Raw genomic sequence first — 15,196 nt, forward strand, 5'->3', positions numbered from 1 at the left:
GATACGCCATCTCCATGATGTGATTATTTCACACTGCATGTCTGTATCAAAACACCTCATGTACCCCATAAATACATACACCTACTATGTACCCACAAAAATAAAAAATAATTAAAAAACCACAACAATCTTAATGAAAATAGTTGCCATATAAGTACTTTCCATCTGAATCATTTTCATGAATCTGAATCAATTTCTGTTCATTTATCATGAGATAATTACTGCCAAGCAAAATAATAATAATCATCATCATCACTTCTTGGCCTTCTGGCTAAGAAGCAATGATTTTCATGTACTTTAAATATAGGATCAAAAATGATCACTCATTTGAGATCAGTATCTGAAGATGCCCCCTTTTCCATGACTTTTAAGCTCAAACACACAAGCATCTGTAAAAAACTACCCAGTCACTCTCATCCCCATCTGATATAATATAGTTTTATTTGATCCACTTCAACCAAGACAATGTGCATGTGTATGAGGCGGGGGCAAGTGGAGGTGAGGGGAGGTAGGGAGGGAGATCCAGCAGACAGTCATTTACCTATAGACTTTGGCAGCAGGTTTTTGACAAATTCCGTGTGGTCCCCAACATGCAAGATGCTATATACACTTTTGTTCATCAGCTCTTCTTGGTTATACCTTAGATACTGTGTCACATTCTCTGACACAAACACAACGTTGCCTTCCAGGTTCACTACAAAGAAGAACCCATCAAGGGCCTAGGGGACAAAGTACAAACTGTTAGGATGCAACATAACATCACAGCAATTGTTAAGAAGGGAATGATCCCTTTAAGGGAAACACAATTCACACATGGATAGAAAAAGAGATCTTTCTCAGCTCTCTCCCAGTTTTCAGGAACAATTAACACATTTTCTCTTGGTGAAACAGAAATTATTCCATCTTACTAAGTGGGAGAGAGCCTAGATTAGGGTTTCTTGTCACAAACTAAATGACCAACACTAACTCCATTAATTTATCAGGAGATAATTACTGTGAAGTAAAAGTGTACAGGCATTCATCTGTATTTTCAAAATGAGATTGACATACTCCACCAGGCCAAGAACAACTTTTATGTCACCAACCTAATGCATGGTAATTTTTATCTACAGGTTTTCATGTTATACAATGAGAGAAAGGAGTCATTAACATTTTTTTCCCCAGTTTAAGGATAATTACCAGGAAAACCTTCCCAAATTTTACCACCTAGCTGTCACGGATTATATGAAAAACATCACAGATAATTTCAGACCTTTAAAGAAACATCAATCCTTTATTACTTGGTATATATGGGAAAGGGTCTCCGAAGTGTCTCTGATGTGGCAAACTCACCTTCATGGGGACCTCAGCATTGCCCTGCCCTTAGAAGGGCACTAATTATGCCAAATTATTCTATGTTACTTGTTCTGCAGATTAAGAAGCAGGTTCCTAAATTACCTAAATAACAGTAGCAAGCTTCCGGTAATGAGTTCACAGCTTCACTTTTTGTTGTCATCCCAATAGAGGTGAGGGAAGGAGATAAAAAATCTAGGATCATTTCAGGAAGTTGAGATAACAATAGTGGATGTGGACATGTTCACTGTGCCTTACACGTACCTCCTGGAAGGAATGTTTTATCTTTGCCTATTTATAGAGGAGGAAACTGAGGCTCAAAGAGGTTAACGTCTCAGAACTAGTCAGTGGTAGTAGAGCTTGAATGTGAATCCAGGAGGATCTGATTCCAAAGCTCATGCTTTGATGACCATTCAGTACAGTCCTCTACTCTAATATTCATTCACCCCTAATCCATTTCCCATTATGTTCACCTTGGTGATGGAAATGTAGGGGGTTTAGTGAGTTTCTCCTGGTTACATTACCGCATTTTTCTTTTTTTGATCCTTGCTTATCAAAGCTCTGTTTTTATGGGTCAGGTGAGTGATAAGGACTGAAAGCTTTACGTTGATTCATCATACCTGGGACCACAGCCATGGGGTCTAGTCAGTTTAGGCTGCTCAGTTTCTTTATGATACATGTTTATTACAATTTTCTCTTTTTTGGAGATAAGGTCTTGCTCTGCGCCCAGCCTGGTGTGCAGTGGCACGATCACAGCTCACTGCAGCCTTGAACTCCTGGGCTCAAGCTATCCTCCCACCTCAGCCTCCTGAGTAGCTAGGATCACAGGTATGCACCACCACACCCAGATATTTTTTATTTTTTGAGACAGGGTCTCACTCTGCTGCCTAGGCTGGGGTGCAGTGGCATGATCACGGCTCACTGCAGCCTTCACCTCCTGGGCCCAAGGGATCCTCCCACCTCAGCCTACCAAGTAGCTGGAACCACAGGCATGTACCATCACACTTGACTAACTTTTTTATTTTTGTAATGATGGAGTCTCCCCATGTTGCCCAAGTTGGTCTTGAACTCCTGGGTCCAAGTGATTCTCCTTGTCTCAGCCTCATAAAGGGGTGAAATTACAGGCATGAGTCAGTGCACCAGGCTTTTTAAATTTTCTGTAGAGAAAGGAACTCACTGTGTTGCCCAGGCTGGTCTCAAACTCTCGGCCTCAAGTGATCCTCCCACCACTCTGTAATCCCAAAGTGCTGGGATTATAGGCATGAGCCACTATACCCAGCATGTTTATTACTATTTTTAAGATGAATGTCCTATGTATATACACATACAACAATGAATTTGGTGGATGGGGCCTAAAGTGTTTACTTTTTCCCTAGTTTGTTTTATCCTTAAGTTACTATTAAACAGGCTCCTATTTTATGAGCTATCTTTGAATATATTTCATCTTTAATTCTATTTTAATCACAAAACTAAGTGCTCTCTCAAATTAGAACTGACCATAAGGCACTAAAGAAAGGTTCACCCATTTGGTTTTTAAGTTTTTCTTAACACATTCTATCAGGTTTTCTCAATGGTATGAACCACATGCAGGACAAAGCAAGACTACATGTAAATAAACAGCCTTTCATAATACATGGTACTAACCTTGAGAACTGTGTGCAAGTGTGTGCACTCAGGAGGTTAGGTGATAAGTTATATGCCCAGTGTCCCTTTTCAGCTCACTGATTTGGATATACCCTTTGATAGGGATTTTCATAACCATATTACCTATGGTTCATTTTTAAAAGTACATGTTGCTTCCTACTGCTTATACCACAGTAAAAAGACTGATTTGAGGCATAATAAAACTGGAAGATGAAATTGTTTCATCTCATAAAGCGGTGTTTTTTTTAAGGCTCACTATGATATGCTCTGATGAAAAAAGCTGACATTTGGTTGTGCTGCCTAGCAACCACTATGCTATGATGTAAGCATGAGTGTGCATCTATGCCTAGGAACAGCTCCATGAGAACATGTTCTCTCTGTTCAAGTGATTGCACGTAAACAGGGATAAAAATTTAAATTCAAACCGTAAGTCACCAGATTTAAGAATAACCTCTCTAACACATTTAACACTCAAGTCCTGCTACACAGGTTCTTGATCAATGTACTAAATTCTCAGAAGACTATTTTGAACGACAAAAATGTTGGTTTGATTTTATGACATCAGGTCTACTGAAATCTAGCAATCTGATTTCTACAACTGATGAACTCAAAGGGCTTGAGTCCCAGCTCCGGTTACTCCCAGCATTTCTATTTAGAAGTCTCAAAAGTCTTCCCAGGAGTTTCCACTCTAATATTCCCCCTACCCCAAGATACGATGAATAAACACAGGTATAGGGAAATTTCCCAACTGTAATAATTTAGTTAACATAATTTTCAAATCAGTTTTTAATTTATAATTCAAACATTTTTCCAAAGGAAATTATCCACTTTCTTTAACTCTAAATGGTCCACCTAGTTACAGTTTTCATAATCTGCTTCTAAGAACCCAGAGAGAAGTAGCACTCTCTGGCCTTCCATTGCCTTGTTGACTATAGAAAATTGGGTTAAGTGTGTTTTTGCTTTTCTCCTGGAAGGTGAGGCTGAATGTTTTCAAGCCAGTGATTCAAGAGGAGATAAGCAAGGGCCAACACTGGGACATTTAAAGCCTTTTGGCCAGCAGGTTCAGCCCCAGGAAATGAAGTTTGTCATTTCTAAATACAAAGTCTGGGTCAGATGATCTTGAAGTCTTTATTGTGTGCCCCCTTCTGCCTTGCCCCCAATTTTATGGTAGATTTTCACAGAATTAGATTTTCTTAAAAATCCCTTTAAACATCAACTGAAAAAAAGAGATAAGGGGGACTATTGGTTATCTTTGTTTTAAAAATCAGAATTGTTGGCTGCTGCAGCAAGCTAGCTGATTCTACACTGGCAGTGCTGCAAAGCTTCTGGCCATGCAGTCTTTTCAACCTCATCATATCATCAGCCGAGCAAATTCTCCTGAGAACTGACATAATTTATGTCTCAGGGTTCCTCTGTTTCTTGTTATATATTCACTGACATTTTTTTTTCTCATCTTACCATAACCTACATCTTGAATTTTAATTTTGGAAAAGGTACAGCAAGCACTTGGCTTTTAGTACTAGTTAATAAAACAGAAAAACTGTACTTTACAAATTCTAGACATTAGCTGGTCATAAAGCTTCCTTAATAAAGAACAGGTAGTGAAGACCAACCTTATGCTTCTCTTCAAAGTTCCTTTTGCCTATTATTTCACTTTTCTTCCTTATGAGATAAATAAGCTAGTTTGAAACAGCATAAGTAGGAAGCATAAAGCTCCTCCTTGGTCCTCATATTTTAACCTGTACGTATAGGCATTTGTACATGGCATACACAAAATTTAAGAATTTTGAGAACATTTCAAGCTAAAATACAACACAGAATTTAGTAGGACTTGTGAATAGTTTCCCAAATAAATGCTCAACTGGCAATTACAACTTGTCAATGTCTACTGTAATCTAGTTTATTTAATTCTATGCTAATTTCAAACACACATTTACTGGCAGCAGGAGCCAAAATATACCTAGACACAGAGCCATATCAGCAAGCTCAAGAGGTACAGAGTACTAGTACTAGTGTGGATTCTCCTTAAATTATATTCACCTGAAATTAAATGTAATAATGTGAAAATCAACAAGATTTTAAAATACAGTACTAAAATGAAGATGTGCTACCTCAAGCATCATAGGCCCCAGCGCATCCTTGTCGATGACACCCTGCCCTGTAGAGGATACATCTGACTTCTGCACTTCATCTATGTTGGCAGCTGCTGCTTTCTCTGCAATAAACATAAGTGTGAATTAAATGGCAGTGCTATATCAAGGACAGAGTGACACAGAAATGTTTTTATTGTGATGATTTTTAAAAATCTCTAGTGGGATCAGATGCAGCTACAAAAGAGTTAGAGTACATCCCTGTTGCCCCTAAATGGGAGACACTGCTGGAAGCAGAAGCCAGAACATTAACTTTTCACCTCTAGAACCTGTGGCTCGGATCCCCTTTCAGGCTGCTCAGAAAATGAGTTTTGAGGTTTCCTGACAGTCCCCGACAGGCATTTTTTTTCTAGATTATGAAACTGCTATATTCTATGGCACAATTAGCTTCTACTCAGGAGATTCCCCAAACTAGGATAAAGGAAGGTCTGTTGTTCAGAATTCAGTAGCATAATCAGAGATAGATTTGCACACATTTGAAGAAGTAACAAGGAGTCATAAACTGCTATGGCTGCCCCCATGGGACACTCTGCAATGTCTGTCTGGACTCTTTTACTGTTCCACTTCTGCTTACATTCCCATTTAAAGTGGCCAGGAAGATTTGGTCCCAGTGCTTCTCCATCTAAGAGGTTAGAAGCACTCTACCAGGGACTTGGGGAATTTCAATGGCTGCCCTTTGATCTAGCAAAGAGGCACGTAGTGTGTGCTCCTGGATGGAAACGTGCAAAGCAAATTTCAGGCTCATGAACACAGGAAGGCCCCAGAAGACATTCCATCATAGAATGAGAACGTTTTGTGAAAAAGCTCACAGAAGAAAAAGATGCACACTTATCAACGTATGTGTAAAGTAGTTATTTCAAGAACACCAAAAAAAGTTTAAAGCATAACATATACATATCAACAACTTGCTAGAAAACAATACAAAACCTGACAATTATTTGTACCTGAATAAATTATATCCTTGTTTATACTGCATGTTATCATTGTAATTAAACGTAGAAATAGAAAACTGTAAATCAATTTAGCACTCAGAATTAACCTGCTTTCGAAAGAACCTTAATAATTTTTTTGTCAAAAATATTTTATGCAGTATGTTGAAAATCTGTAAAGCCTAATTTATGGCTGAGAACCTAGAAAACAAATAGGAATTATGTGGGTCCTCCCAATCTTGCCATTCCCACGACAAAGCTTCCACAGAGCATGTTATCAATGGAAGGGGAAGATGACCTGTGCAGTTCAAGCTCAAACTCAGCCACTGAGAAGTATGACTCCAAGCAAGCTGCTTAAACTTACCTGTCTTCTGTATATCAGGGACCAAGCTAAAGTAAATGGGATGATACGTGAAACACTCTTTTTTTTTTTTTTCAGACGGAGTCTCGCTCTGTCGCCCAGGCTGGAGTGCTGTGGCCGGATCTCAGCTCACTGCAAGCTCTGCCTCCCGGGTTTACGCCATTCTCCTGCCTCAGCCTCCTGAGTAGCTGGGACTACAGGCGCCCGCCACCTCGCCCGGCTACTTTTTTGTATTTTTTAGTAGAGACGGGGTTTCACCGTGTTAGCCAGGATGGTCTCGATCTCCTGACCTCGTGATCCGCCCGTCTCGGCCTCCCAAAGTGCTGGGATTACAGGCTTGAGCCACCGCGCCCGGCTGAAACACTCTTTAAAAATACAAAGAAGTTTTCAAATGTATCATAATACTAGCATATCTGTATTGATTAGTTCTTCCTTGAGTTCCATACGTAGTAATTTCTTTGCAGAGCTTATCATAAGCAGACTGTATCTGCTTTATCAACTCTCTAATATATTCCTGATTCACCTCCTTAGATCGAAAAAACTGTGACTGCCTATAAATAGAGATATGACTTGTCTGGTAGCCTTCATAACTCAATATTGGCGGATCTGTCAGTCCTTGCTTCGTTTCTGGCTTTGCTGCCTTTCCAAGCTCCTCACTGTGGGGTGCTGTACATTTGTTCTGTCTGCAGGCTTCGTCTCATCCCAATTCCTCAGTCAGTCCCTTCTGAGGCGGGAAATACCTCAGGGTCTCCAGCCACAGGATTTGTTCAGCCAGTTATTGCATGTGACTGCCCCCATCCCCTTTTCCTGGAATCTTTTTTATTGCCAAACAGACTCACAGTAAAATAAATGTGCACTGGGGCATACTTTTTAAGGCATACTTTTTAATTTTGTTGGCGGTTCGCTCTGTAAGGATGTTGATTTCTTTTCAAGATCTCCTCACTTTTCTACCCACCATTTCAGGAATAGGGTTTGCACTGCTACCTGCTGCTTCATCTAATTTTCAAGGGCCATCTTGCTATGGGAGCTATGCTGGATTTTCCTTGAGCACCACCATCCACACCACACTCTGTGGGGTCTTCTTGGATGTGGACAGGATGTGTACCTCTCTTAACAGTCCTTGTTGTAGAGGCCCTAATGTGCCTCAGACCTAAGGATCCCTATGTTTCATGAATACTAAATCTCAAGGCCCATATAAAAGATGTCATAATTTGTGTGGTCCTACTGCATTTATTTCTTGTCTTCAGTGTTGCGGCAGTCCACGTACAGAAGCAATGTGCTGACATACCACAGACTGAGTGATCCGCAGCCTTTCCTTCACCTAACTATTCACAGGGGTCGCATTATCCCATCAGGGGTCACATTCTCCCATCTTTCAGTAGCAGCAGTGATTCTCAAAATGCAATGGTAAACGTGAGAAGACAACCGCCCTGGAGGGGGGTCTATCAGAATGTGCAGTGGGAACACAGACAGCTTGAAAGGTCTGCTTCGCTGAGATTCTGATACATCTTCCTAGGAGGATATCCCCATTCTCCTGCCTCCTACAGTGTGACACACACAGTGCACAAAAGAGTAGGCTACCCCACTTGAAGGTAAGCTTTTTGAACTGTGTCTGGATCCTCAATAGCACCATCCCAATTTTGGACCAGGTTTTCACTGCATCTGTGGGGGCTGACTGAGAGGCTAGACCCACCACCAGCACTTCCTCCCAGAAGCATGGGAGCAAGTGGGATCGAGGTGTGTGGAAAAAGAAAGTAATTTTCCCCTTTTGCCTCACTGGACCTCCAGGGTAGAGGAGGAGGATAGAATGGGAGGACAGGGTCAAGTAATATGGGAAAGGGTTTCCTAAAAATTGGTCTTAAATAACAACCTTATCTTGCTAGAGTCAAGAAGTTTCAAGGCATCTCATATTCTCTCAGGATCCCAAGTCCTATTATTCCACTGTTTTATTATTTTTAAGAATGAATTTAGTTTAGGTTAATGTTGGGGGAGAGAGGGAGAGGAAACAACAGCTGCCAATCACAAAGGCAACCTTGCGCCTATCGCTGATCACTAGAAAACATCAGGCTATTTGGCACATGAGATTCTGATAGCACAATAGTAATGAATTATTGTTTTCTATGGTATCGATACTAATGCTGCATTTTTGGGCAAAATAAATACAAAATAATGATGTTTGTGATAGTAACCAAATTCTAGGCCTTTTAAAGACAATAAGTATGCCTTGTGAGATGTTTATGGTATCAGGGTATGATTATCTTTCTGAGGATCTAAATTCAGCCATCAACATTCTGTGTGATACAAAAACTTACACTTAGATAACTCAATCAGGCAGGTTCCTCAACACTGGTAAGTCTTCGTGCCTGGGTATTCTAAATTCTAGCAACATGCTCAGGCAAAGAATTTTAGACTTTTGTCAAAGGTTATGTAGAATCAGGATCAAATCTGTACAGAATTTTATTTTTAGGAATTTATAGATCAGATATAATTTGGGGTAAGGGCCTACGATTTAAATTGGGAGATGATTTAGATCTCACAAAACATGTGTTTGAGGAACAACTGGAGGAAAGCCTGGATAAAAATAATTATTACCCTGAAACATTATTTATAAATGCGAAACATGCTGTTTTATTCTTTAAAATATTCAACTGATAAATATTTAAGAGGAAGAAAGCAGCAACTAACAGCAGTAATGGAGAATGAGTGGCCTATGTGAGCCCACATGTGGGAATAGAATAGTGACACTGGGATGGGCAGAGTAGCCTATGTCTGTGTGTCTGGTCTGTGGCCCGCACTGCCTATGCAGGGGAAGCAAAGTGAAAAATCCTCGTCCGCTGAGGGCTCACCCTCTATCCAGGAGGGCAAAACTATTACAACCCAACCAAATGAAGACAACATAGGGCTAAACGGCAAGCCCTCGGTTCAAAAAAGGGATGGAAATGGCTGGACATAGCTGAAAGTATTTCACATATGTTGTAACCGAATTGGATTCTGCAGGATATGCAAGTGGACAGCAAGAAAACAGGTGGGGACGGATGTGTGGCTGGCATCGGGCCACTACAAAATTTCAGCCTGGCTTGAAAGCCCATGGTAAGAAACACTGGCGAAACGCTGATCTAAGCTGGAACTCTAGCAATCTCAGACAGAAAATAAAACAACAAAGGTGTTCACAAGATCAGCCTAAATGTATATTAGCGGAAATTGTGATTTGAAAGAAAATTCCAAATGAGTCTATAGGTTACTTGCAAGAAAAGTTTTAAAAAGTGTTGCAATATTTACACAAATGCTATTTACATATATTAAGAGAATGGGAAATTTTTATTCCTCATAAAGTAAGGAAATAAAAGAAAAAAGGGTAAAGAATTCAGAGCTTCTTACTCTTATCCTTGCAAGAATGAAACATCTATTTTCTAGCTAATTTGTCATCTATTCTTTAATTCTGTATTGAATTTGTGCTTTGACCATTTCTCAATATTAAAAAGAAAAAAATCAATAATATGAAGTGATAGAAAACACTCAGAAATATGGCTTTACCAATGTAATTGGAATCTAAATTAAACTGGTCCTAAATTTATGTTATTTGGGTACTTTTCATAAAGTAATTACTACCTCTGTTGAATGTTCAGTTGAGCCTTGAAATTATATAGGAGGAGGAAAAAGAAGGGAGGAAGGGAGGAGGAAAAAGAAAAGGACTCTTTAGAGAGATACTATTATGTTAACCGGACATATACTGGTATCTTGACAGAGCATTTCAGTAACGAGTGTGCTATTTTTACGTACCAGATATAAATAAGCTTAAATCCTTCGATATTTATACTCCTGTAAGTACAGCATTACTATACTAAAACACACTATTTAATATTTTTAAATAAGGCAGTTTTCTCAGCGGTCACAAACTATATTTACTTTTCTATATTTTGCATCCATTAACCATAAAAATATATTGTTACAAAAATATCCTTCAGTAAACTAAACAGTAGAAAGCTCATCTCAGAGTTTCATATGATCGAAACCTTATGAAATCTCATTATTACAGATGGAACTCTTTTTAAATCAGAGAAAGAGATGATAAAATCAAATTTTCAGAGACTACTAGAAGATTTCTTCTAAGCCCTGACTTCATTATTTCTTCCTGCTACGCTTTTACCATTAAAGTTATTCTTTTTATTGTATTAAATTTTTTTTTTCTTTTTTGTAGAGACAGGGTTTCACTCTGTTGCCCAGGCTGGTCTTGAACTCCTGGGCTCAAGCAATCCTCTCGCCTTGGTCTCCCAAAGTGCTGGGATTACAGGCATGAACTACCATGCCCAGTCCCCAAAGTTATCCTTTTTAGATAAAGAACACGACCTAATAAAGTAACAATGAAAATAATAATTCTGTCCTTGTCTTCCTCACTCCCAAAAGACTTAAAAAAAAATCATGAAATGGCTCTGATCTTTTTAGACCTGATCAGCAGGAAGTAGCTATGATCTTTTTAATAGCGCCCAGTTTTACAAATGCAAAACTCTGATTGGAGAGATCATCCAAGGATGCCTCTGTAATCTTTTTCTGACTCGCCTTTTCCTCCTGGGTGGCTGCTTGAAGAGCAATCCCTCACGATCCCCTTCTCCGTTTGCCCGCGCTCCAGAAATCCAATACCAATTAATTAGATTTCCACTTTCAAAGCGAAGAACAAAACCCCATCTCTTCAGGGACCATGTTAAGATGAGTCATACCACAAACTGGGGAAAAATCATTAATATTATATTCCATGTGTTTTTTTATAAGTGATTATTATTCATGCTTTCTCTTAGAACAAAAGAAAAGGTGAACAGGGAAAGAATTTCATCCTAGAAATATAAGTGATTTGCAAATACAAGGAAAAAAATATTTATTTTTTGAAGCAGCTGTGTTAAATTGCTCATTGGCATGTATAGGCATAAATTTGTTATTTATTTGTTTATTTTTAGAGACAGCGTCCCACCATGTTACCAGGCTGGAGTGCAGTGGCTCTTCACAGGTGTGATCATAGCACACTACAGCCTTGAACTCTTGGGCTTAAGCAATCCTCCTGACTCAGCCTCAAGTAGCTGAGATTATTGGCAAATGCCACCGTGCTCAGCTCCAGGCATAACTTGAAAGTAAAATTCCAGTCTTCTGCTGAGAACAACAATAAATTAGAAACTGATCCTAGCAAAAACTTAATTTAGTTTTTAAAAAGTACATTTAAATATTTTTAAATTATCAAGTGATGTTTAAAAAAAGGCCTTTACATAATCTTCTGAAGTATCATTTATTAATTTTGGTTGCTTATTTAATCTCATAGTATTAGGTACTCTTAATCAATTTTTTATTAGGCAACTGAACTGAGATTACGAATTCAGAGAGTCTTTCCACAAAGCATTACCAGAACAGAGTTCTAACCCTTCACCGGGGTGGCAGTCATGCTCAAGGGACAGCCACATAATTGTTTTAACTCCAGCAGCCGCAGTGGCAACCATCACTGATTACTTAGAAACCTAAATGCTGCTAAATGTCTCCCATTATAGGGACAGGGTGACACTGTCGTTATGGTAGAAGTTGATACTCTTGCTTTTTCCTTTTTTGGGGATCATCTGAAGAGGCTGTAGAAAACGTGTAGAAATTAGTCTATCTTTAAAAAGTCAGAATCCAAACAAATGTCACTCACTCTGTAATAATGAATCTACTGAGAGATAATCCACAGGGTATGTACACAGATACAGAGACATTTTAAGACTGCCCATGTTTAGGGAACCCTAAAGTGTAAAGACAATTAAGAATTTAGGTTATCTTTCTGTTTGGTCAAGCCTGAGGACAGTTGTTTTTACAGAAGCTGTATTATTTAAATTAGATAGAATTAGAATCTTTGACTAAAATGGAATCTGATACTTTGTGTAGGTTTTATAATTAATTCCTCTGCTTCAAAGTGAGTAAAATCACTCACCTAGAAATCTACGAATTTTTCAGCAGACTGACGTCAAACACAAGTCTAATTACCTCCACAACAAATTTGGTTTGAAGATTCTAATGGGAAAACATCCACGATTTCTATCTTTTCCTGCATTAAGAAACTGGATGTTTCAGGTGAAGTGATTGTCAAAGCCAGCAGCAGTGAGACCTACGTAGAGCAAAGAAGTCACTGAAACAATGATGGGTAGTTTCTGACCAAGCACCATAGATGAAATATTACAGGAAAAGTTATGTAGCATCTCAAAGGTTCTAGAAGGTAAAATGAGAGAATTATGCATCTGCACCCAACTAAAATTAGAAAAGCTGCCATATGGCTTTGTGAAGCCAGCAGCACATTCTTATTCATTAGGAAGCATTCTGCTAACATAAAAACACAAGGCCCTTCCTGTGCTCTCCAAATGTGTTTATCTTTTCAACATTAATGCACTATATATCATCAAGCTGCTGAAGTCTCCTGCCGTGCATATTAAAAGCGCGCAGCTGCACTTTCTTTAGTAGTGGGAGGAACCTAAGCCTCAAGTTGCCTCCCTCTTTTTCTGACATTGAGCTTCTTCTTAACATCATGATTTCCCTTCAGCATGAAGAAATAGCAAAATTAACCAATCTGAAGGCCATCTTCACCCAGCAAACCCCTCTTACTCTCTGCTTTAGAGAAAGCAACATACTTGGTTTCGTTTTCATCAATGGTATAAGGCATGACTACTTAAGTAGAACCAAAAATCATGTCCCAAGTTTGAAATACATAAGCCTACTTTTAAAATTAATGTACTACAGCAGCCAGAACAGACTTTGAGTATAACTGGCTAGAAAATGCTTTTGTTCATAGGAATTCACCATCATTCCCTCTGCTATTGCTCATATATATATTACTATTTAATAGCCCACTTCATGTAGTACCTATGAGTATTGAATTTACTGATAGGTAAAATGGGCAGTGGAAAAATCTTTCACAAGCTATGTTCACAAGTAACAATTTGTCCAAAATCTTCCTTTTATATAATCCAAATTCCTGCACGTCACAGTTCATGTCCTATAGGAGCTTAAATTTAAAGATCAACTGTAGAAGGAAAAAAATACTTAAGCACACAGTAAAGAATGTAGACACTGAAACAACCCATGGAAACATGGCTTCAGGAAGTGCTTCAAGTTAGTGAACTGAAAGCCAACAAGTATTAAATATTATACATATTACATTTATTATGGCAGCATTCATTCATTCCCTGATAGGATAATGGTGCATCTCTACTTGTATCTTCCACAGCAATGGAGTACTGAGAGGTGAGGGCAAAATAAAATATAAAAACTGCTATTTCAGAGTAAATTCTAATTTATTGGGCTCCACTCACTAAAGTTTTGGGAGTTACCTGAACAAGGAAATAAAGGAATCATAATTTGCTTAGAAAGCTGAAAGGTGAAATTGAAATTAGATGAAAGAAGGAAAAAACATCAATGGGTGTGAAAGAAATGAGAAGTGAGGTGAGGCTCGAAGTCATCACTTATTCAGAAGATTATGAGTAAGCCTGTCTAAAGACCAAATTATAAAAATGTTTTATTTCTTCCAGATATGAATGTCAACTCAAAAGCAGGGCCAACAAAGTTACACTGTAGGAGTACTTAATAAAGTTTCTGATAAATAGGTTAAAATATGAAAATCATATTAAAAAGTTGTCTCTAAAATTCTAAGACTTTGGTCTTAGTTGTACAACTTTTTTAATCTCCTAAATCACAATTCTGTTTATCAGCGCAGTAAACCTCATCTCCCATTATTCCTAGCTAATACACCATAGCAATATTTAGTATCTATCTCCCCATATGCATCATATTCTTTCAAGATTTTGAGCATTCTCTCAGATTGTTCCATTGGCACAGATGCCCTTCTACCCCTTCTCTTGGAAGATGCCACCATGGCTCCAGAAAACTCATGTCGATGAAGTTAGGCCCCTGCTGCTGTGCTTCTATGATGTCCTATGCCCATCCCCATCTTCACGTTCCGAACCCTCACCCTTTTGAAATGATCTGTTTTCATGTCTGTCCCTTTTCACTGCATTGCTAACTCCTTGGCTGTAAGAAATGACTTTTTATTTGCTGCTTGGCACATAGTGGGTGCTCAATGATGTTGTGTTAATACTGAACACAGTATTCACAGCTGTAAATACAGTTTCACAGCTGGAGCTAAAATTAAATTCCATTTAGCCACGGCTGAAATCTCACAAATGTCTCTTTCGAGGTATCTGTTTTGAAGAGCTTTACCATATACCTAACATAGTGGAGGTTCATTTTAAGACTCTGATTTTTTATTTTTGGAGTCAAAGTATTAGGTAGAGATGGGATGAGAAAAAAGGTCAGACCATATTTGTTAAGGGCATTAAGAATAACACCTCAGGTGGTCAGGCCAATGAGAAGAGGATTTGGAAGACAAGTCGCCAAGGCCTTCTCTACACCAAGATATGAAGTTTAAAAACCCCAACCAGCCTACTTTACTAGTCCAGATTCTCATCTAGGAAGTTACAACCTACTTCACAAAAGAAGTGATTTGGGTAACAGACATTTTTTTCAGTCCTTGGGATTTTCCCAGCCACTCACAGCTCTTAAGAAAATAAACTTACCCAAGTAGAGGTTGTACAAATTGTCACATTTGCCTGGGGAGCCAGGATAAAAGAGCACTCCGTCAGGTTTCTTGTATCTCTCACGCAGAGTGCTGAGAGAAGCCTTGGATTCTAAGGATAAGGTTAACAGCTGATAGAGGAAAGCCACCTATAAAGCAGCGCTTTATAAAGTGGGATTGGCCGAAGGGCTAAAATCCCTGGAGA

The 15,196-nt window shown here is 38.8% G+C and overlaps 1 protein-coding gene across 6 annotated transcripts in view; it reads right to left on the reverse strand.

The window, feature by feature from the left end:
- The window catches only part of NCOA2 (nuclear receptor coactivator 2), a 300,138-nt gene that overhangs the window by 61,175 nt on the left and 223,767 nt on the right, over positions 1–15,196 (reverse strand). For 5 of the 6 annotated variants that reach the window (XM_025393922.1, XM_025393923.1, XM_025393919.1 and 2 more), the window contains exons 5-6: positions 5,088–5,191; positions 542–719 (exon numbers count right to left, since the gene is read on the reverse strand). In XM_025393922.1, coding sequence (XP_025249707.1) covers positions 542–719; positions 5,088–5,191 — 282 coding nt within the window. The remainder of the gene's footprint in view (positions 1–541; positions 720–5,087; positions 5,192–15,196) is intronic. The other variant, XM_025393925.1, reaches the window with a different exon arrangement.

Source organism: Theropithecus gelada, chromosome 8, assembly GCF_003255815.1.
Source record: "Theropithecus gelada isolate Dixy chromosome 8, Tgel_1.0, whole genome shotgun sequence".
NCBI classification, from domain to species: domain Eukaryota; kingdom Metazoa; phylum Chordata; class Mammalia; order Primates; family Cercopithecidae; genus Theropithecus; species Theropithecus gelada.